The 23,450-nt window shown below is 42.5% G+C and overlaps 1 protein-coding gene across 1 annotated transcript in view; it reads left to right on the forward strand.

Moving 5' to 3' along the window:
- The window catches only part of KDM5B (lysine demethylase 5B), a 90,491-nt gene that overhangs the window by 46,620 nt on the left and 20,421 nt on the right, over window positions 1-23,450 (forward strand). Inside the window, exons 10-16 of the mRNA XM_049770583.1 lie at window positions 2,543-2,701; window positions 5,002-5,183; window positions 7,083-7,245; window positions 12,948-13,067; window positions 15,342-15,536; window positions 20,755-20,936; window positions 21,252-21,376. Coding sequence (XP_049626540.1) covers window positions 2,543-2,701; window positions 5,002-5,183; window positions 7,083-7,245; window positions 12,948-13,067; window positions 15,342-15,536; window positions 20,755-20,936; window positions 21,252-21,376 — 1,126 coding nt within the window. The remainder of the gene's footprint in view (window positions 1-2,542; window positions 2,702-5,001; window positions 5,184-7,082; window positions 7,246-12,947; window positions 13,068-15,341; window positions 15,537-20,754; window positions 20,937-21,251; window positions 21,377-23,450) is intronic.

Consider the following 23,450-nt stretch of genomic DNA (forward strand, 5'->3'; position numbering starts at 1 on the left):
CGTATTTTCCAGCATATAAGATGACTTTTGAAAAAAAAAAAAAAGTCAACCGAAAATCAGGGGTCGTCTTATATGCCGAGTATATCCCAAAAAATGTTTCAATATGCCACTAAACGAAAACTGTCTGAATATTGCCACAAAATGAATTTTCCAACTCAATCCTGCACACCAATCACTGTAAGGCTGCTTGGACCGCCTCTCTAACTCAGCCAGTCCAAGCAGGCTTTTTATGCATGCAAATTAGACAATGTTCTGGACCCGAATCTACACTGTAAAAAGCCTGCTGAGATTGGCCAAAGTCAGAGAGGAAGTCTATTACAGTATAACCTTTGAACCTTTGCTTGTTGTGATTGGCTCACTGTGGTACAGAGAGTTGCAGCACAGGAACATTCTGTCTGATACAGCGAATATAGGCCTAAACCTGTGTTTTAAATGCAAAATTAGGGGGTCGTCTTATACGCCGGAAAATATGTTACATTTTTTGGGGGTGGGGGATCACACCTGGCAGCGCTCAGGGGTTACTCCTGGCTCTAAGCTCAGAAACCGCTCCTGGCAAGCTCGGGGGACCATATGAGATGCCGGGATTCAAACCACCGTCCTTCTGCATGCAAGGCAAATGCCCTACCTCCATGCTCTCTCTCCAGCCCCCTTAAATTTTATTTAAAAAAATTAAAACAAGGGGCCGGATAGATAGCATGGTGGAATGGTGTTTACCTTGCATGCAGAAGGATGGTGGTTCAAATCCTGGCATTCCATATGGTCCCCGGAGGCTGCCTGGAGCAATTTCTGAGCGTAGAGTCAGGAGTAACCCCTGAGGGCTGCTGTGTGTGACCCCAAAACAAAACAAAACAAAAAAAACAAAAACAAAAAAATAAAGGGGCTGGCACAAGGGACCATATGGGATGCCAGGTCCTTCTGCATGAAAGGCAAACACTTTACCTCTATGCTATCTCTCTGACCCCTATTTTGTTTTCTTAATTTATTACTCTTATCAAATGCCAAAACACCATAATTCAAGGTAGCTAAGGTAGCTAAGCATTGGTTTTTCTCACAACTAAGTATTAAAGTCTATTCTCAATGTCTGATTTCTTTAGTTGGATTATTATTATTATTATTATTATTATTATTATTATTATTATTTTGGTTTTTGGGCCACACCCGGTGGTGCTCAGGGGTTACTCCTGGCTGTCTGCTCAGAAATAGCTCCTGGCAGGCACGGGGGACCACCTTTGGTCCTGGATTGGCTGCTTGCAAGGCAAACGCCGCTGTGCTATCTCTCCGGGCCCGGATTATTATTTTGATGTTAATGTAGTCAAATCAGAGTTCTTTCCCATACTGGAAACCATATCACTTTTGGGGTTCTACTAATTTATAAGTGAACCTATTTTTTCCTAAGATCATTAATATCAACTAACTACTGTTGCTTAATATGTTTGTCTTTTTGGTTCTTTTGATATTTCACTCTGTCCTTAATGTTTGTTTCATTTGGTGATTTGCATATTATTTCCAAATTACTTTTGTTTAATTTAAAAGGTGCAGATCGGTTCAGAGAAATAGCTGAGCTAAGCACCTGCTTTCCATGCAGGAGTTCCAGGTTGTTCCTGGGCCCTTTTAGTTCCCTGAGCCTTAGGCATCAAGGAGCAGTCCCTAAGCAGAGCTGGGAATGTTGGCTCGGAGCATTACTGGTGGTTCCATAATAGACTAAGTAGGTCTTTAAGCTACTTGCCTCGGGACTCAGATTCACAACGGATCACAGCTACTTATTCCTGTAACTCAATACTGGTGAATGCTACTACAAAAACACTTTTTTGGACATATTTTATGCCCTCTTTTTTTTTTTTCCACCATGGTTTTCCACATTAATATTAGATCTAGTGAAAAAAATGAAATTGATGGGCTTAGGTAATATGTCTTTAAAGACAAAGCATGATAAAACATATCCAACTATTGGTCATTCTACAGCAGTTGGCTATTATAGTTCTCAAAGCAGAAAGACATCTCTAGTTCCAAATGACGGATTTTTTTGCTTTTCTCAACTCTTATTTTGACTTTAGAGAAACATGAGGTTTGTCTTTTTGATTTTGGCCTACACCCAGTGGCACTCGAGGGGATTACTCCTGGTTCTATGCTCAGAAATTGCTCCTGGCAGGCTTGAGAGACCATATGGATGCTGGTGGAGATTGAACCCAGATCAGCTGCACACAAGGCAAAAGCCCTATTCTGTGCTATCGCTCTAGCCCCAGGGATCACTCTTGAGGGAATAGACCTTTTGTATTGTTGGGATTTGACTCAGTTGACTGTTCTTTATTTGCTGGGCTACCTTTCCTGTTCAGGAATGTGAATTCCTAATCGGGTCAATGTTTTAGTTGTAAAGTTTATTGTAGAAAATAATGTCACAGTCCGGATTGGTGGTTCTATGGAGAGCAGTATGCTTGTCCCTTGGGTTCCCAGACTGTTTATTCTCACCTTAGAGATAAGCGAACCAGCTTGTCAGTTGTTTCAGAGAAATAGTTTGTGCTTTCATTGTGGTTCTGTTTTACAGATGGTACCCACAGAGCTGGTTGAGAAAGAATTTTGGCGCCTGGTAAGCACCATTGAAGAGGATGTCACTGTGGAATATGGTGCAGATATTGCCTCCAAAGAATTTGGTAGTGGCTTCCCTGTCCGTGATGGAAAAATCAAGCTCTCACCTGAGGAAGAGGTTGGTGTTGGCCTTGAGCTCTATACAGTTTGCGCAGGGACGGGGAGGTATCCTACATTTAAAGTAAAAAACAATACTAACAAAAACAATTTTGGGGATGGAAAGAAACTAGTACAGCATATAGGGGACTTGTCTTGTACTTGGCTGCCAACCTGAGTTTGATCTCCAGCACCCTTCTGCTTCCCCCATCCAGTACTAGCTCTGGTGGTTCCTGAGTTCAGAGCCAAGAATAAGCCCTGAGCACCAATGGGTGTGGCCCAATTTCCTACCCAACCCCAGCCCCCCAAAGAAAAAGAATAAAATAAAAAGGTGTCTTGACTCCTGGTGAGTACTACAGCCAAGTTATGTGTGATCCTGCTCAGCAAGAGCAGGAAGAGTGAAAGACACTCTTTTTTTTTTGGTTTTTGGGCCACACCCGGTAAAGCTCAGGGGTTGCTCCTGGCTTGGGGGACCATATGGGACACCGGGGGATCGAACCGCGGTCTGTCCAAGGCTAGCACAGGCAAGGCAGGCACCTTACCTTTAGCGCCACTGCCCGGCCCAAGACAGACACTCTTACTATAAAGTATTAAGTACCTGCTGTTGAAGGAGACAGACTTCTAATTCATTGGTTAAGATTGAAATTCCGGGCCCGGAGAGATAGCACAGCAGCGTTTGCCTTCTAGCAGCCGATCCAGGACCAAAGGTGGTTGGTTCGAATCCCGGTGTCCCATATGGTCCCCTGTGCCTGCCAGGAGCTATTTCTGAGCAGACAGCCAGGGGTAACCCCTGAGCACCGCCGGGTGTGACCCCAAAAAACCAAAAAAAAAAAAAATTCGGAGAGATAGCATAGCGGCATTTGCCTTGCAAGCAGCTGATCCAGGACCAAAGGTGGTTGGTTCGAATCCTGGTGTCCCATATGGTCCCCCATGCCTGCCAGGAGCTATTCTGAGCAGCCAGCCAGCAGTAACTCCTGAGCACCACTGGATGTGGCCCAAAAACCAAAAAAAAAAAAAAAAAAAAAAAAAAAAAAAAGAATTGAAATTCTATTTGGTTGACTTGAAATAATGAATACTTTTCAGAAAACCTTTAAGTGTCATTTGTAATTTAATTAAACAACAATTAAAGATCCTGAAAAATTCTGTGTGCTTTTCTGTGCTATGTGAGATTATTTAGTCTCTGGCTTCAGATTCTGTGATTCCGTGAAGAAAGTTTGAGCAATTGGGACCAAATCTATTCGCCTTTGAATTAATTTTTTTCTAAATATCTTTATTTAAGCACCATGATTACAAATCTTATTTTTTTTGTTTTTTGAGTCACACCCAGCAGCACTCGGGTTACTCCTGGCTCTATGCTCAGAAATCGCCCCTGGCAGGCTCAGGGGACCACATGGGATGCCAGGATTCGAACCACCATCCTTCTGCATGCAAGGCGAATGCTTTACCTCCATGCTATCTTTCCGGCCCCACAAATCATCTTTGAATTTAAAAATAGATTATTTTCTACACTGGGAATATCGTCTAGGGAGGTTTTTTTCCTATTAATTGCCTAGTTAGATAGAAGGCAGGTTGTTTAGTTTTGGGGCCACACCTGATACTGCTTTGACTTCTGGCTCTTTACTTGGGGATCCAGTGGGGCTCAGGGACCAAAGAGTGCCAGGGATATAGCCTGGGTCAGATGTATATAAGGCAAACTCTTTCTCTTCTATGCTATACATCTATCTCTTCAGCCCCAGAAATCAGATTTTTAAAACAATTTTGAAATCTCACACACAGAAAAATCTACACAGTTATGTGTATAGCTTAATATTTTAAAAAGTGGAATACATTTTAACTAACATTGGAACAAATATTAGAATATTGCCAGAACCCCTTTTGATCAGAACATCCACTCAGAATAACTGCTAGTTTGACTTGACTACCATGGGTTAATCTATTTTTAAACTCTTTATGTAAATAGGCTCATCTACATACATACTATTGTAACAGAAAAAGGGGTTGGGGGGTGGGATGGGGAGGTAGCATCAGAGCTATCACCAGGGCTGATACTGCCAGGAGTGATCCCCTGAGTGCAGAATTAGGAGTGACCCCTGAGCATTGCTGGATAAGACCCCAAAATAAAAAGGGTATCAAAAACAGGTACTTAAAACAAAAGGTATCACTACCTGAGTATTTATAGCTCAACACTGGCCAAATCATTGCCTAATATTCCATGAAATTAATACAGTGATTTCTTCTACAGCCCCCTTTTTGCAACAGCATTCTCAAATATTAGTACCATCTCACTAACCCTGTATACTGTTTTTCTTTTGTCATTTTTAGGAATATCTTGATAGTGGCTGGAACTTGAACAATATGCCTGTGATGGAGCAGTCAGTCCTTGCCCACATCACTGCTGATATATGTGGCATGAAACTTCCTTGGTTGTACGTTGGCATGTGCTTTTCTTCATTCTGTTGGCATATTGAAGATCACTGGAGCTATTCAATTAACTATTTGCACTGGTAAGATGATCCACGTGAATAATATGCTACTCTCTTATCAGGGACTTTACCTTAAGGCTAAGAATAATGACCTATATTTCCCATTATTGTTGGAATAAAGCATCCTAACAAATTAAGATAATGGTCTTTGATGTTTCTTGGGGAAAGATGTCCCCTGAAAACTGCACACATTTTTTTTAGCAAGAGATTTTTATAAAAGAGAATAGAATGGGAGAGGGCTGGTATTTCCTTAGCAGGGTTTTCTGTGCACCCATGTTATTGAGTCCGACATGTTATGGGGAGAGGGTAGTTTTTTTTCTTTTGTTCATTTGTTTTTGGGCCACTCCTGGTAGCACTCAGGGGTTACTCCTGGCTCCACACTCATAATTTGCTCCTGGCATGCTCTGGGGACCATGTGGGGAACATGCAGGATGCCAAGGATTGAACTTAGATCCATTCCAGGTCCGCAACATGCAAGGCCCTACCGCTGAGCTATCACTGCGGCTCTGGAGGGTAGTTTTTATTTATTTAATTTTTGTAGAAGTCTTAACTCATTTAGATTAAAAAGTAATGACCAGGTCTAGGAAGTAGTAGAGAGGTTACAGCACATGCTTTGTATATCTCTTGAGTCTAGTTGGAACCCAGCACCACATGGCCCCACCAGTACTGCTGGATGACCTTGCTGGTCACCAAGTGGCAGTGCCTCCTTGGGCCCTCAAATTGAGCTATACTGTCTCAGCTGAGTTTCCTAGTTGGAAATCACTGGGAATGGCCTCAGCCCTGCCTGAGCATCACTTGGGACACACCCTCTACCTCCAACACACACAGAAAGCACTGGGAATTTTGCTGTGGAGAATCCTACCCTGTGACCAGAGTAATCTAGCTATCAGGAGTAGGGGTGTAGGTACCATCCATGGTGAGGTAGGATCTGTCCTAGGGAATTAGAGCTTAATGATTTCCTGAGCTGAATTCTGACATTGTGACATGGAAGACATGAGGGATGCAGAGTGATGCAGGGACTGTGGAGGAAAGTTTTTTTTTTTTTTTTTTTACTTTGTTATACTCTTAAAAAAAGACATTCTTTTTCACATATGTTTTCTTCTCTCTATTTCCTCTGCTTTTCTAAGTACAAAGAGATTTGTAACATAAATCCCCACCCAAGGAGTTTGAGGATGTACCACAACAAAGAGGGAATTGGCTTATATATATGTTGGGCATCAGTTCTTCTTCCGTAGATAATTGCTCCCAGCTGTAAATCAAAGACGATACTTAGCAAACTTTACAGGGATGTCACAGATTAATCGGTTGACAGTTCTAACGTGCTTTGAAGTGGACTGGGATGATAGCTCAGAGGGGTAGAGGGCATGGCCGGTGTGTAGGGGACCATGTTCAATTCCTGGCACCATATACCCCTGAGCACCCACCATGTGTAGTCTTGGTGACCCCCCCCCCCCCCCGGCACTGTAGGAAAGCTACTATTCCCCAAAGTTCTTTGAAGTAGGAAAGTTTTTTAGACATACCAATTGCCTTATTGGTTTTTGACATAAACTCATTTGCCAGACAAGGGGAAGGGAGATCATGCATCTCCCTTGCCTTTGTCATTGTGGTACTCACATGTCCTATGGCTGACACTCGATGCCTTATAGTCAGAGAATTTAAAATACCTACATTTTTTTTCCCTAAGGGATCAGAAAAAATGGGAGGAGGGAGAGAATTCTAAGATGGAAACTCTCCTGTTAAAGCTTTCCATTTGATAGGGAAAATGCTTTACAAAATGGTCCCAGTCTCATTTCTTAAGACGCTTCCTAAGCTTGAACGTGCCTTTGCAGTATAGTCTTATAAAGTAGGATCTGAAAAGGATGAACTAGTTAACCATTTGTATGTGTTGGTATTGCAGATTGATTTTTATGATCTTTGCAGGGGTGAGCCAAAAACTTGGTACGGAGTCCCAGGGTACGCTGCCGAACAGCTAGAAAATGTAATGAAGAAATTAGCTCCAGAGCTCTTTGTGTCGCAGCCGGATCTGCTCCATCAGCTTGTGACCATCATGAACCCCAATACCCTGATGACTCATGAAGTGCCTGTATGTTCTGAGCCTCCCTCCTGTCACTTAAGCTTTAGTTCACCACTTCCCTTTCCTTTTAGCAGCTTTTTTTGTGAAGTCGACTTATATTTGTTCTAGAAAGCTCAACTTGATATAGAAGTAGCTGTGGGTATACTTTGGCAGATCGTGACCCTATTAAGCCAGTTGGGCTGAACTGAACCCTAAATACACCATCAAAGCTAACTTGTTGCAGCTAATAATTAGATTGATAAGCATTCTTATTTTTGTAAATAAGAAGTATAGACTTACTTTTGGTGTCCATTTGAATTATTTTTAGTATATGTATGTGTGATACAAGCATTAAAACTTTGTAAATGTTGTTTTGGTTTCTAAACCTCAATGTTTTGATGCAGAACCAAAAAACATGTTAAAAATAAGCTTGAGGCCAAGGGTGCATTTGCCTTGCCTCTAGGTCTGGGTTTGCTCCCCTGCCACTAAAAGATAAATACATGTTACTGGTTCAGTATAAAGTAAAGTAGATTACTGTGAAAATATTTAAGTTCAATTCCAACTCCATCTGAACTCTGGTGTTAGAACCATTCTGTCCCCATTTACAAAAGTAGTTAATTGAATCCAGATGATTTTAATAATACTGTGTTAGTAATGAACTGGAACGACATATTTGATAGATCTTAGTTCAGCTCCCATCTCTAATGTAGCTTATTCTATTGGTGCTAAGGGTGCTATTCCTGGCTCTTTTTGCCCAGGCTCACTCCTGGTGGTGCTTGTGTGGTATGAATGATCACATGGCTGTTGACAACATGGAAGGTGACTTCCTTTATTTTGTGGTTGTTTGGGGCCACATCTGGCTGGGCTCAGGTCTTACTTCTAGATATATCCTCAGGGGTCTGATCACTCCTGGTGAGCTTGGGGGACCGTATGGAGGTGTGAGGGATTGAACCTGTATCAGCTGCATACAAGGCAAACACCTTACTCTTCACTATCGCTCTGACCTGAAAGTGAAGTTTCTTAGCACTAGTACTATCTCTCTTCCTGAGCTTACTTTAAAATAACTTTATTTTGAATTCTTTTTGAGTTTGTTTTGTTTTTGGGCTAGACCCAATGATGCTCAAGTCTTAACTCCTGGCTTTGCTCAGGGATCATTCCTGGTGGGGCTCAATGGACCATATCCAGTGCCAAGATTGAACCGGTGTAGGTAGTACAGGCAAACATTCTGTGTGTACTATGTGTTCCATATGTGAAGTTTTTGAGCTTAGACTTCAGGATCCCACTTATTTAGTGTTTCCTAAGATTGTTCAATCAGAGAATACTCTGGGGTATTTTTAGAGGCATGTATGTGTGAGCCCTGGCAGGTTCTGGGGAACCATATAGGATTCTGGGACTTAAACTCTGGTCAATCTGCATGCAAGGCAAATACCTCTGCTGTACTGTCTCTCTAGCTTCCTATATTTGTTTGTTTGTTTTGTTTGTTTTTTGGGTCACACTGGCAGTGCTCAAGGGTTACTCCTGGCTCTATGCTCAGAAATCACTTCTGGCAGGCACGGGGGACCATATGGGATGCCGGGATTCAAACTTCTGCATGCAAGGCAAACACCCTACCTTCATGCTATCTCTCCGGCCCCTAGCTTCCTATATTTAAAAGTGAACATTTATTTTAAAAATGTTTAAAAATGTTCAGGTTTTCAGTTGAATTTTTTAAAATTTGAACCACTGCTAGTTGCAAGGTTACAAAGATTTATGATTGAGTTTCAGGCATACGTTGTTCCATCGCCCATTTCCCCTTTTACCAATGTCCACTACCATGCACCACTGTCCCTATATTCCCTCCTGCGCCTACAGTGAATTCTTGGTCTTGCTATGATTTAAATTATGTGCCTTTTTGTGTATAGACTAGGAAGTGGAAGTAGGTAGACTTTGCTTTGAGGAGTTATAAATTATTTGTATGGAGCACAGCTTAGCAAAATAGATACTAAAATATCTCCACCTTATATTACTTTTTCCTGGTTTGGGGGAGTGCATATTGATTGAAGATATCTTTTTTTTTTTTTTTTGGTTTTTGGTTTTTGGGTCACGCCCGGCGGTGCTCAGGGGTTACTCCTGGCTGTCTGCTCAGAAATAGCTCCTGGCAGGCACGGGGGACCATATGGGACACCGGGATTCAAACCAACCACCTTTGGTCCTGGATCAGCTGCTTGCAAGGCAAACGCTGCTGTGCTATCTCTCCCGGCCCTGAAGTTATCTTTTAATATAAGGCCTAATTATAGAGATCTTTAGTAATTTAGCAGACCATCTGGGGTTAACCTCTAGGCATAGCACAGATAAATGAATAAAATATAGAGGACTCAATTTGTTTTGGAGAATGTTTGCATAGTTAATGGTCTTGAGGCATCTGACCTATTTATCCTGGAGTTCATGTTCATGATGACCTTGAAACTATAACTTGGAACCCTGATAAAGAATATAAATTGTAGGGGAAGGAAAGTCCTGGTAGAAGGGTCCTGGTTTTCAAACTAGCCTACTCAGAACCTGGAAAGGTATGCTAGAATACAGATGGCTGTCCTTAGCCTAGTTTCTTTCCATTTTTGTTCTCTCCTCCCCCCAACCCCCCAGTTTTTGGGCCACACCATTGGCCCTCAAAGTTTACTCTTAGTCAGGACCAAATGGGATGCTGGGGATCAAACCCGGGTGAGCCCTGTGCAAGGTAAATGCCCTACGCACTCTGGCATTCATAGTTCCTTTTGGTGTAGGTTTGGATGATGGTCAGCACTTGATACTTTGTACTGGATGTGGCACATGTTTTTGCCTGAGACTCATTAGGAACAACTGTGTAATTGTGTAACTTACAGGGATTCAGTTAAAAAATTTTTATTAAAAAATTTTTACTCCCCCCACCCCCAAATTTTTAGTTGACAATGATGCTACTGGTCTTGGACTCACACAATTTGGTGAACCATTATTCATAGATATAGAAAAAAAATATTGGGGCTGGAGAGATAGCATGGTGGTAGGGCATTTGCCTTGCATGCAGGAGGTTGATGGTTCGAATCCCAGCATCCCATATGGTCCCCTGAGCACTGCCAGATGTGACCCCCCAAAAAAATTCAAGTTTAGTTTGAGAATTTGTGTGCCTAGAGCAATATAAGTTTGGTTTTGTTTTTTGTTTTTTGTTTTTGTTTTTGTTTTGGGGTCACACCTGGCAGCGCTCAGGGGTTGCTCCTGGATCTACGCTCAGAAATAGCTCCTGGCAGGCTCAGGGACCATATGGGATGCCAGGATTCAAACCACCTTCCTTCTGCATACAAGGCAAATGCACTACCTCCATGCTATCTCTCTGGCCCCAGTTATTTATTTTTTTTGGTTTTTGGGCCACACCCGGCGTTGCTCAGGGGTTACTCCTGGCTGTCTGCTCAGAAATAGCTCCTGGTAGGCACGGGGGACCATATGGGACACCGGGATTCGAACCAACCACCTTTGGTCCTGGATCGGCTGCTTGCAAGGCAAACGCCGCTGTGCTATCTCTCCGGGCCCGGCCCCAGTTATTTTGTTTTTGATGAAATTGGCATTGGGAAGAGGAGAACTTTGTTATTGGAAATTAAGCTTGGTTATCAATCAAGAATAATTTTGTTTAGATGAGATCCTTAAAATAATGTTAAATTTCTTTCATTTGTGGTAGAAGATAACTAGGATTATTATTATTTTTTTTTGGTGGGGGGTGGCCAGTCTATATATTGACTCTATAACCAAATATAGTGGAAGCATTTTTTTGTTTCTGTCCACTAAGCTGTATCTCTGGCAATGCCTCGGGGTTCCTTTTGGTTTGTTGTTTACTCCTGTTGATGCTCAGGGTACTGAGCGTGGGTCTTCCACATGCACAATATGTAAGCCAGCCTTTTGAGCTCTCTTCTGTCCTTTTAGGATATTCCCTCCTTTCTTTTAAATGTTCCTGAATTCAATAGTGTTCAGGGTCTGCACTTAGGAATCACACTTGGCAGGCTCTGAGAACTTCGGGATGCTGGGGAATGAACCTGGGTCAGCCATATGCCAGGAAAAAAACCTCACTTGCTGTGCTATGTATCTGGCTCCATATTAATATATTCTGTCTTTCTCCCTCTCCCTCTTGTTTTTGAGCCACACTCTTGGCTCTGCACTCAGAAATCACTCTTGACATGGGGGGACCATATGGGATGGGGGGGTTCAAACCTGGATCAGCTGCCTTGCAAGGCAAATGCCTTACTGCTCATATTAATATATTCTTTTGTTTGTTTTTGTGTTTTGGGTCACACCCAGCAGCACTCAGGGTTCCTGGCTCTGTGCTCAGACCATATGGGATGCTGGGATTTGAACCACCATCCTTCTGCATGCAAGGCAAATGCCCTACCTCCATGCTATCTCTCTGGCCCCATATTAATATATTCTTTTTTTAAAATATAAATCTTTATTTAAGCACCATGATTACAAGCATGTCTGTAGTTGGTTTTCAGTTATAAACAGAACACCCCCCATCACCAGTGCCTCTACTCCTCCCCCACCCTGCCTGTATTCATGACGGGCATTCTGATTCTTTCATTCTTTAACATTGTCATGTTAGTTGTTAGTGTAGTTATTTCCCTAACATAGTTCACCACTCTGTGGTGAGCTTCAAATTGTGAGCCAGTCCTTCCAATCCTTTCAGCCCTTAACTCTATTGTCTCTGGGCCTCATTACAGTAATGTCTTTAATTTTTCCTAAAATCCATACATCAGTGAGACTATTCTGTGTCTATCTTGCTCCCTCTGACTTATTTCGCTTAACATAACAGATTCCATCTACATCCATGTATAGGAAAATTTCATGACTTCATCTCTCCTGACAGCTGCATAATATTCCATTGTGTACATGTACCACAGTTTCTTGTTTTTGATTTTGTTGTTGTTGTTTTTTTTTTTTTTTAGGCCACACCCATTTGACACTCAGGGGTTACTCCTGGCTATGTGCTCAGAAATCACCCCTGGCTTGGGGGGACCATATCGGACGCCGGGGGGATCGAACCGTGGTCTATCCTACGCTAGCACTTGCAAGGCAGACACCTTACCTCTAGCGCCACCTTCCCTGCCCCATAATTCAGCTAGTTGCTACAGTTTCTTTAGCCATTTATCTATTGAAGGGCATCTTGGTTGTTTCCAGAGTCTGGCTATTGTAAATAGCACTGCGATGAATATAGGTGTGAGGAAGGGATTTTTGAATTGTATTTTTGTGTTCCTAGGGTATAATCCTTAGGATTGGAGTAGCTGGATCATATGGGAGTTCAATTTCCAGTTTTTTGAGGAATCTGTGTATTACTTTCCATAAAGACTGGACTAAACGGCATTATCACCAGCAGTGAATAAGAGTTTGTTTCTCTCTACATTCCCACTAGCACTGATCTTGTTTTTTTTGTGATGTGTTATTAATATATTCTTAATGTCATTGTATTTGGGAAAATATCTCCTGATTATGGGTGCAGCTGTATTTTTTCATACTTGAAATCACATTTTCTGTTTAGATGCTAACCAATCCTGTTAATCTGGGGTTTTCATTCTGCCTTGTGACAAAAGTGTGCGTGAAAGTTATATTCTGCTGTTTGTTTTTGTTTTCCCCTCTGTATGGCCATAGCTGGAAGCAGTCTTTCCTGAGCAGTAGAACATGATAAAATTGTCTTGCGTGAGACTCCTACTAAAAATCTTCGTTTTCTATTTCTTTAGGTTTACCGAACTAATCAGTGTGCCGGGGAGTTTGTGATCACGTTTCCAAGAGCCTACCACAGTGGTTTTAACCAAGGCTTCAATTTTGCTGAAGCTGTTAACTTCTGTACAGTTGATTGGGTATGTAATTATGACTAGTGACTTTTTCAAACTGACGGTTAAATGGCATGATGGTACAAAACCCTGTCATGGTGTAGTTGTTTAAACTGAAGGCTACTCAAATCGCTCGTCCACAAATTGTTACCTTGCAAGTGAAGATGAAAGGCACTTGTACCATTGTAAATCAAGCCTATGGTATCAACGCACAGCTCCTAGTTCTGCCAACTTTTATTTTTTTTTATTTTTATTTTTATTTTCTGGTTTAAGGTTAAGTGAAAGAATTGGTCTTTTATTTGTTTTGTTTTTTGTTTTTTGTTTTTTGGGCCACACCCGGCGGTGCTCAGGGGTTACTCCTGGCTGTCTGCTCAGAAATAGCTCCTGGCAGGCACGGGGGACCATATGGGACACCGGGATTCGAACCAACCACCTTTGGTCCTGGATCGGCTGTTTGCAAGGCAAACGCCGCTGTGCTATCTCTCCTGGCCCAAGAATTGGTCTTTTAACTGCCAGAGAAATGAACTGCCAGAGATTGGCTTCTGCTGCCTTGGTCTTTGGGGTTTTGCTGGTGAGACTCTGACTAGCCTTAAAGCCATTTTAATATTGGTGCCCTAGGAGCCTATGACAAACCTCTAGGCCAGGAGAGGGAGAAAAAGGGGGGAGATCTGGGTTTGGGACCAGGGTAAGTTCTATGTATTGTAGGACAAGAGTGAGCCCCCTTTGTTGTTGTTGTTGTTGTTGTTGTTGTTGTTGTTGTTGTTGTTGTTGTTGTTGTTGTTGTTGTTGTTGTTGTTGTTGTTGTTCTTCTTCTTCTTCTTCTTCTTCTTCTTCTTCTTCTTCTTCTTCTTCTTCTTCTTCTTCTTCTTCTTCTTCTTCTTCTTCTTCTTCTTCTTCTTCTTCTTCTTCTTCTTCTTCTTCTTCTTCTTCTTCTTCTTCTTCTTCTTCTTCTTCTTCTTCTTCTTCTTCTTCTTCTTCTTCTTCTTCTTCTTCTTCTTCTTCTTCTTCTTCTTCTTCTTCTTCTTCTTCTTCTTCTTCTTCTTCTTCTTCTTCTTCTTCTTCTTCTTCTTCTTCTTCTTCTTCTTCTTCTTCTTCTTCTTCTTCTTCTTCTTCTTCTTCTTCTTCTTCTTCTTCTTCTTCTTCTTCTGTCACACCTGATGGCACTCAGGAATTACTCCTGGCTCTGTGCTCAGAAATTGCTCCTGACAGGCTCCGGGGACTATATAGGATGCCAGGATTCAAACCAGGGTCCTTTATTGGCCATGTGCAAGCCAAATAAATGCCTTACTACTGTGCTACTGCTCTGGCCCAACACAGTAATTTTTAATGACAATACTGGGTTTCATTTAATTGCAGAATGGAATTTTTAATAGTTTTCATTTACTTAAAAGGAGCTGTTTAGCTAAGTGTGATGATGTTAATGTACCACCCTTTTTAGTAATAGCTTGAATAAAGATGCTTTATTTATTATTTTGGAGCCACACCCAAATTGTTTTCAGGGATTACTCCTTTGCATTTAGAAATCACTCTTGAGTCGACTTGGGGAACTTTATAGGATGCTGGGGATTATACCCAGCTTCGTCATGTGCAAGGCAAGCACCCTACTTGCTGTAGTATCTCTCTAACTCTACCACTGTTTTTAGAATTGTTGTCAGGTAATTTTGCAGAATCACAGTTCCTTGTTGGCAGATTGGTTAATCACATCAGCTCAACATGGTTATTTCAGAAAATGTATAGTTTCTACATTGTTGTTAATTAATTCATATATTGTATTCATTTGGGAGGGCACAGGGTTCGCCTGTCCATTCTCAGGGCTTACTTTTGTCTTTGTCAGAGATGAGAACTGAACGTGGGGGGCCGGAGAGATAGCATGGAGGTAAGGCGTTTGCCTTTCATGCAGGAGGTCATCGGTTCGAATCCCGGCGTCCCATATGGTCCCCCGTGCCTGCCAGGAGCAATTACTGAGCCTGGAGCCAGGAATAACCCCTGAGCACTGCCGGGTGTGACCCCCCCCCAAAAAATAAATTAAAATAAAGAGAACTGAACGTGGGAGAGCTGCATGCAAGGGTAGTTCCCTACTCACTGTAATCTCTCGACCTAAGCACTTTCAGTTTAAGGTTCTTAAATATGCCCCATCTTTGAGATGAAGAATCCAAAGGCCCAAAGACTTGCCTCAGTATCTTCAAGAGGTGATATGAGTTATCTGTCATGACCCAGGATATATTTTCTAATAAATAATAGTAAAAATCTTTGAAGACAGGAAGTTGAAAGGTGAATATTGTGTTTCCTTTTGCTGCACAGTTGCCCTTAGGCCGCCAGTGTGTGGAGCATTATCGCCTACTTCACCGCTACTGTGTCTTTTCCCACGATGAGATGATTTGCAAGATGGCATCCAAGGCTGATGTGCTGGATGTCGTTGTTGCTTCAACTGTCCAGAAAGACATGGCAATTATGATTGAGGATGAGAAAGCTTTAAGAGAAACTGTCCGTAAACTGGTAAGGTTTCTGGAATCCTAATTGCATATCATTGAGCATTACCAAGAAAAGTGGTACACACCTTATTATCCTAAGGTGTCTTTTCTTAGCTTTCATTTAAGATCATTCAGAGATGGAGACAGAGAGGAAGGGAGTTATCTCCTGGTGTTGTTCTCATTTCTTCAGGGGTTAATGATACTGAACACTGATCATATACTTATTTGCTACCAATATATTTGTTTCTTTGGATGAAATGTCCAGTGAAATTGGCCCTTTGGCTTACCTTTTTTCTATTCACTATTTTTTTTTTTTTTTTTTTTTTTGGTTTTTGGGTCACACCCGGCGGTGCTCAGGGGTTACTCCAGGCTATCTGCTCAGAAATAGTTCCTGGCAGGCACGGGGGACCACATGGGACGCCTGGATTCAAACCAACCACCTTAGGTTCTGGGTCAGCTGCTTGCAAGGCAAACGCCGCTGTGCTTATCTCTTCGGCCCCAGAATTTTTTAGTTTTAAGCTCTGCTTAAATTTTACTGAATCATGGAAATTTTTCTTTGATCCATCCGTCTATAGGCACGGCCAGTCTCCATTACCTGCAAACCAGACCCCAGAGTGTGGACTTTACAATTTACAGTGACATGTGGGACCAGTTAGACTACAGTCAGTTTTCTGTGGGGCCTGTAAACAGCTGGTGCTCAGCCTCTGGGTCTTTCTTGTGTTGGACATGTGCTCCATTGCACTCATCTTGCCCCTCAGAAAAAAATTTTTTTTTTTTTTTGGTTGTTTTTTTTTTTTTTTTTTTTTTTTTTGGGCCACACCCGGCGGTGCTCAGGGGTTACTCCTGGCTGTCTGCTCAGAAATAGCTCCTGGCAGGCACGGGGGACCATATGGGACACCGGGATTCGAACCAACCACCTTTGGTCCTCGATTGGCTGCTTGCAAGGCAAACGCCGCTGTGCTATCTCTCCGGGCCCTCAGAAAAATTTTTTATTTTTAAGAAAAAAATGTTTTTGTTGGTATTTACTATGCTTAGGATTTACTCTTGGCAAGTGCTCTAGGATCACTCCCAGAAATGCATGAGGTGCCTTATGTGGAGCTTAGGTTTGAACTGCCATGGGGTTGATTGCATACAAGGCAAGCACCTTAACCCCTTATACTATTTTCCCAGACCTCAAAATAATTTTTTTTTGTGGTGCAAGGTGTGTGTTGATATGACCACTTGTGCTTGTAGACTATTAATTGTTCCAGATATATCTGACTTTGTTATTGGTCCACACTTGGCTATGCTTAGAACTTCATCCTGTGCTCTGGGTTACTCTTGGTGGTGTTTGGGGGACTTGAATGATACTGTTGAGACCAAATAATAGTATTACTATTACTTTAATTTTCTCTGATTATTATTAGCATTTAAGAATATTACAAACACCCGGAAAGGAAATATAACAGATCATTGTTTTTCCATTTTCATCAAACTTTTTACACCTGTGGACCATTATAGAACACTGGTTAAAATCAATGGGTCTGGAGAGAGCACAGAAGGGCAGCACTTGCTTTGCATGCGGCTAACATGGTTTGATCCCTGAGTTTGGTCCCTGGCACCTCATAAGGTCCACCAAGCACTTCCTAGAATGATTCCTGAGTGCAGAGTCAAGAGTCAACGTGAGCACAGCCAGTTAGGAAACCCCTTTCCCCCTAAAAAAAAAGATGACTGCTGCAGACTTTTTTGTATATTGGTCTTGTGATCTTGTGACCTTGCTATCTGCTGTTCACTGTTTTTACTAGCTTTTTGGTCAAATTTTTTGCAATTAGATGGGTAAGTGCATTGTGAAGGGATCACCTCCCTGGGATCCTTCCCTGGTTTTCTGAAGGCCCTGCTCTGCTGGGTTATCCAACCCCTTGACTGTGTGGAAGAAGATGGGTTGCAAGGTCAAATCTAGAGGTATTGGGGGTCTCCTGGAAAACTCTCAGTGATGCTCCAGGGATATTATGCCAAGGATAAAAGTTGGGTTGACCCTATATTGTCTGCCTGGCTCCTTAAATTGATTTATTAAAATGTGTATGTAGCATTGTAAGATGTCGGTTCCCTTGAGCACATTGTTGTTCACCTACCTGTCCCCTGGTATTTTACCAGTGGGAAAAACAACGCCTAGTTATCAAGTGCTTTACTAACTTATTTTACTAATAATGATAACTCTGTTTTGAAATTTTGAGTACTTGCAAGTTTTTTCAGATGTGGAAATTTGCAAATAAAATTTAATTTCTATGTTTATTCTTTTTGGGGAGGTGGGTTTTGGGCCACACCCAGTTGTACCCAGGGATTACTCCTGGCTCTGCACTCAGAAATTGCTCCTGGCAGGCTCAGGGGACCATATGGGATGCCGAAGATCGAACCTGCTGGTCGGCAGCATACAATGCAAATGCCCTACCCACTATGCTATCGCTTTGGCCCCTCCATGTTTATTCTTTACTAAAACCTATAGTAGTTCTTTAGTTTCTTTTTAATTTTTTGGGGGTGTTGGGGTGGGGAGGGTTTGGGCCACACTCAGAAGTTGCCCAAGGGCTACTCCCAATGCAGTGCTCAGAGGTTATTGTTGCTAGTGCCAGGGACTAGCCTCAGGCTTTCTCCTGCAGGATGTGCACTCAGACTGCTGGGCTGTCTCTGTTGCCTTTTCAATCTCATGGGAAACAAAAGTTTCAGCCCTTTCCTGTGCAAAATCCTTTTTTTTTTTTTTTTTTTTTTTTTGTGGTTTTTGGGTCACACCCGGCAGTGCTCAGGGGTTATTCCTGGCTCCAGGCTCAGGAATTGCTCCTTGCAGGCACGGGAGGACCATATGGGAGGACCATATGGGACGCCGGTATTCGAACCAATGACCTCCTGCATGAGAGGCAAACGCCTTACCTCCATGCTATCTCTCCGGCCCCCAAAATCCTTTTTAATCACCAAGTCCAGATTAAAACTAAATGTTTACTGATGGGTGCTTTCTTTACTCATCTCCATCTTTACTGGGTCATATAAGTGTCTAGATGTGGTCAAAATAGTTAAAAGTAAACCTAAGGACCCTGTGTATAAATAAACCTAATCATGCCCTTGGCATGATCAAAATTGAATTATCAGGCTGGTTCCATTTGAGAGGTAAGGGTAATAAAAGTTTGAACTTCTGGGGCCGGAGAGATAGCATGGAGGTAAGGCATTTGCCTTGCATGCAGAAGGTCGGTGGTTCGAATCCCAGCATCCCATATGGTACCCTCAGCCTGCCGGGGGAAATTTCTGAGTGTAGAGCCAGGAGTAATCCCTGACCACTGCCAGGTGTGACCCAAAAACCAAAAAAAAAAAAAAAAAGTTTGAACTTCTGTGAAAAATATATTCCTATATTCCAGACTTGTCCTGAAAGATATACGACTCTCCAGAGAGATAGCACAGTGGCGTTTGCCTTGCAAGCAGCCGATCCAGGACCAAAGGTGGTTGGTTCGGATCCCAGTGTTCCATATGGTCCCCCGTGCCTGCCAGGAGCTATTTCTGAGTATACAGCCAGGAGTAAACCCTGAGCACCGCCAGGTGTGGCCCAAAAACCAAAAACCAAAAAAAAAGAAAAAAAAGATAAAGGACTCTTTGACTCACATAACCTTGCCATATTTTAGCAGAGAATTGCTGTAGTTCTTTTTTTTTTTTTTTTTTTTTTTTTTTTTGCATGATAGCCCAACTTTTGACATCCAATATTCTTTCAGTCTGCCACTCAGCATCTTTCTATAATTAATAATTCTCTGATAGTCTCTTCCATTTTCTTTAACATTTTGTGTGTGTGTGTGTGTGTGTGTGTGTGCATATTGGTTTTTGGGTCACACCCGGCAGGGCTTGGGTTACTCCTGGCTCTAGGCTCAGAAATTGCTCCTGGCAAGCTCAGGGGACCATATGGGATACCAGAATTTGAACCACCATCCTTATGCATGCAAGGCAAACGTCTTACCACCATGCTATCTCTCTGGCCTCGTTTTTTTTTTTTTTTATTTATTTATTTTATTTTATTTTATTATTTTATTATTTTTTTTTGTATTTTTGGTTTTTGGGTCACACCCGGCAGCACTCAGGGGTTACTCCTGGCTCTGTGCTCAGAAATCACTCCAGGCAGGCTTGGGGGACCACATGGGATGCTGGGATTTGAACCACCATCCTTCTGGATGTAAGGCAAACACGCTATCTCCATGCTACCTCTCCAGCCCCATCCAGCCTCAATTTTTTGTTTTTTGTTTTTTGTTTTTTGGGCCACACCCGGCGGTGCTCAGGGGTTACTCTTGGCTATCTGCTCAGAAATAGCTCCTGGCAGGCACGGGGGGGGGGGGGGGGGACGGGGACCATGTGGGATGCCGGGATTCGAACAAACGCCATTGTGCTATCTCTCCAGCCCCACATTTATTTATTTATTTTGGCTTTTGGGCCACACCTGGCGGTGCTCAGGGGTTACTCCTGGCTGGCTGCTCAGAAATAGTTCCTGGCAGGCATGGGTGACCATATGGGACACCGGGATTCGAACCAACCACCTTTGGTCCTGGATCGGCTGCTTGCAAGGCAAACACCACTGTGCTCTCTCTCCGGGCCCACAACATTTATTTTTCCAGCCTCGTATTTTTAAAAATTTTTATTTTCTAGTATTTCTCTAATGCCCTTTATAGTATTTTATTTGAATTAAAAAGAACAAAACACATTTGCATTTTTTAATGCCCACAATGATCAGGAAAATAGAATACAGTAAACAGCTGATCTCAGTAGTTTGTCTCTTAATTATTTTGTTTTGTTTTGTTGGGTCACACTTGCTATACTTGGGATCACTTCCAACAGTGTTTAAAGGACTATGATATCAGAGATTGAACCTGGACCTCCCAAGGCAAATAATGTGCTTAGCCTATTGGTTGATCAATATCCCTGGCCTCTTTGTCATTATTTAAATGAAATAAAATTTTTTTTTAAAGTGCTGTCAAGGGTGACAGTTTGTTCTGTCCTTGGTGAGTTTCTGATTGTGCTCACAACAAAAACTAATAGAGTTCTTTGTAAACAAATAAAGTAACCTCCTGATACTTGCAAGGGCATTTTGCTTTGCACATATTTTAAAGCATGTAGTGTCCCTCCTGATAGAGAACTTGCTTTCTCTTTTCTTTTTTAAACTCAGCTGTTGAATATTTTGCCAAGGAGAAGGGTGATGAACTTTAGTTGTCCTTTGAAGGGCTTTAATGGACACTTTATTTTAGGGCGTAATCGATTCGGAGAGGATGGATTTTGAGCTGTTACCTGATGATGAGCGTCAGTGTATCAAATGCAAAACCACGTGCTTCATGTCTGCCATCTCCTGCTCTTGTAAGCCTGGAGTGCTTGTTTGCCTGCATCATGTGAAGGAACTATGCTCCTGTTCTCCATATAAGTACAAACTGCGGTGAGTCAAAACTGTTGTAGTGGAAAATTAGGCTCTCTCTTTTTTTTTTTTTGTCCATACCTTGCGGCACTCGGGTTACTCCTGGCTCTACACTCAGAAATCACTCTTGTCAGGTTTGGGGACCATATAGGATGCCGGGAATCGAACCTGGGTCTGTCCCGGGTTGGCCTCATGCAAAGCACTTGCCCTACCACTGTTGTATCGTTCCAGCCCCTGGAAAACTAGATTCTTAATAAAAAAAAAACTAGCAGCGTACCTGTTCGATGGCACAATGCTGAGTATAAAGTGTGTGCTTCTCTGCATCTTTGTACTCAGGTACCGATACACTCTGGATGACCTCTACCCCATGATGAACGCACTGAAACTTAGGGCGGAGTCCTACAACGAATGGGCCTTGAATGTGAATGAAGCTTTGGAAGCGAAAATCAACAAGAAGAAAAGTATGTGCTATAGAGAGTGTGGTGCTCAGTGATTTGGGACTGGTTTATAAAATATAGTTAACAAGACTTACCATTGAAAGGGTGAATCGAAAGGACTTTAATGATGTTGGTTGCACTTCTGCTTGTCCCCTATTACCCCTATACTCATAAGAAGAAAATTCATTTCTTCTCCCCAGGTTTTTGTATTTGACTTCTGAGACAGAGGATCAGAAGAGTAAGTGGCAGTGGTCATGCTGGGAAGCTGTTTGGGCCTGTCTGAATAGTAGCATTCAGAGTCCAACAAATTAGGCTCTTTCTTCACTTGTAGGGATTAGAGGGAACTGTTTGCACTATAGTTGCCACCATGCCATCTTTGGACTTAGCTGTCCAGCCAGGTTTATTGAGCATTGGCCAGGATCTGAAAGCCAGGAGCAGTTGAGGCAGACACTTGACTCCAGAATGAGGTCTTATGCATGAACAAAGACGACACTGTAGGAAACAGTGATGACCTTCATCCTTCACTGTCTCACAAACAAAACTATTGCAGATGTGTTTGTTTTTGAAGCACACTGAGCAGTGCCCAGGACTTACTCCTGACTATGCTCAGGAATCACTCCTGGTGGGGCTTAGGGGACCTGACTACATGCAAGCCAAGCATCCCGTGCACAGCATTGTCTCTCAGCCCTTAAAAACTAAGTGTTTTGTTTGGAGGGTCACACCCAGGGTTTACTCCTAGCTCTGCACTCAGGAATTACTCCTGGCTATGCTAAGGGAATCATATGGAGTGCTAGGGATCGAACTAGGGTTGGCTGCATGCAAGGAAATCTCCTTAACCTGCGGTGTACTTTCTCTTTGACCCCAGAAAAACTTTGTGGCATTGGCTTTGTGCTCAAGGGACTATATAAGTAGTTTTAGATCAAATTTGCACCAGACGCATGCACCTGTGTCCAATCTCTCTGGCCTCTAAGGAAAAAAATTAAGATAAACTATATTTCAGGACAAAAGGCATTTAATTAAATATCTGGATGTTAACTTACTTCCCTTAACCAAAATCAGTGTTTGTCTTTCGAAAGCCACGGCTTGCTTTCTTTGTCTTTTTGTTGTTTTTTTTTTGGGTCATCTCAGTGTTCAGGGATTACTCCTGGCTCAGATATTACTCTTGGCATGCTCGGGGAAACATAGGATGCCAGATATAGAACTTGGGCCTATTGCATGCAAGGCAAACACTATATGTGCTGTTTCATTGCTCCAACTCCATTTTCTTTTGAACTAATTTTGAACTTTTCCTTCATTAGCTTACTAGATGGTCTTCCTCTTAGCTGAAGAATAAACTATGAGAGAAAATGGTTCCTGCCACAATAAAAATATGTTTCACGTAGTTTTGACAAATTCTTTTTCCATTGAGTGTCTGTCAGTCATTATGGTCTTAAGTATTTCCATATAGAAGACCAATTCTAGGCACGTGTTGAAATACTTCACTTCTTGGGGCCGGAACAATATCACAGCAGTAGGGGGTTGCTTTGCATGCGGTGATCCCGGACGACCGGTTCAATCCCCTAACTCTGGCATCCCGTGTGGTCCCCATGCCTGCCAGGAACGATTTCTGAGCACAGAGCCAGGAATAACCTGAGTGCCGCAGGATGTGGCCCCAAAACACAAACAACAAAAAAAGAAAACAAACTGGATATTAGCTAAAGAATTTTCTTTTCTCTGGGAAGGGTGGGGTGAAGCTCCCCAAAGGTGACTACTAGCAAGTACAGCTCTTTATCTGCAGTATGTAAGAAGTTAACAGCAGGGGCCGGGCGGTGGCGCTGGAGGTAAGGTGCCTGCCTTACCTGCTCTAGCCTAGGAGACGGACCGCGGTTCGATCCCCCGGCGTCCCATATGGTCCCCCAAGCCAGGAGCGACTTCTGAGCGCATAGCCAGGAGTAACCCCTGAGCGTCACCGGGTGTGGCCCAAAAACCAAAAAAAAAAAAAGAAGTTAACAGCAACCTCTGCTTAAAAAAGGGATTCTAGTAGCTCCTTGCAGCTCTCTCAAATTCACAGAGATTCTTTCTCTTCCTTTTTGTTTTTGTTTTTGTTTTTTTGTTTTTT

The sequence above is a fragment of the Suncus etruscus genome, chromosome 3, assembly GCF_024139225.1.
Source record: "Suncus etruscus isolate mSunEtr1 chromosome 3, mSunEtr1.pri.cur, whole genome shotgun sequence".
Lineage (NCBI taxonomy): Eukaryota > Metazoa > Chordata > Mammalia > Eulipotyphla > Soricidae > Suncus > Suncus etruscus.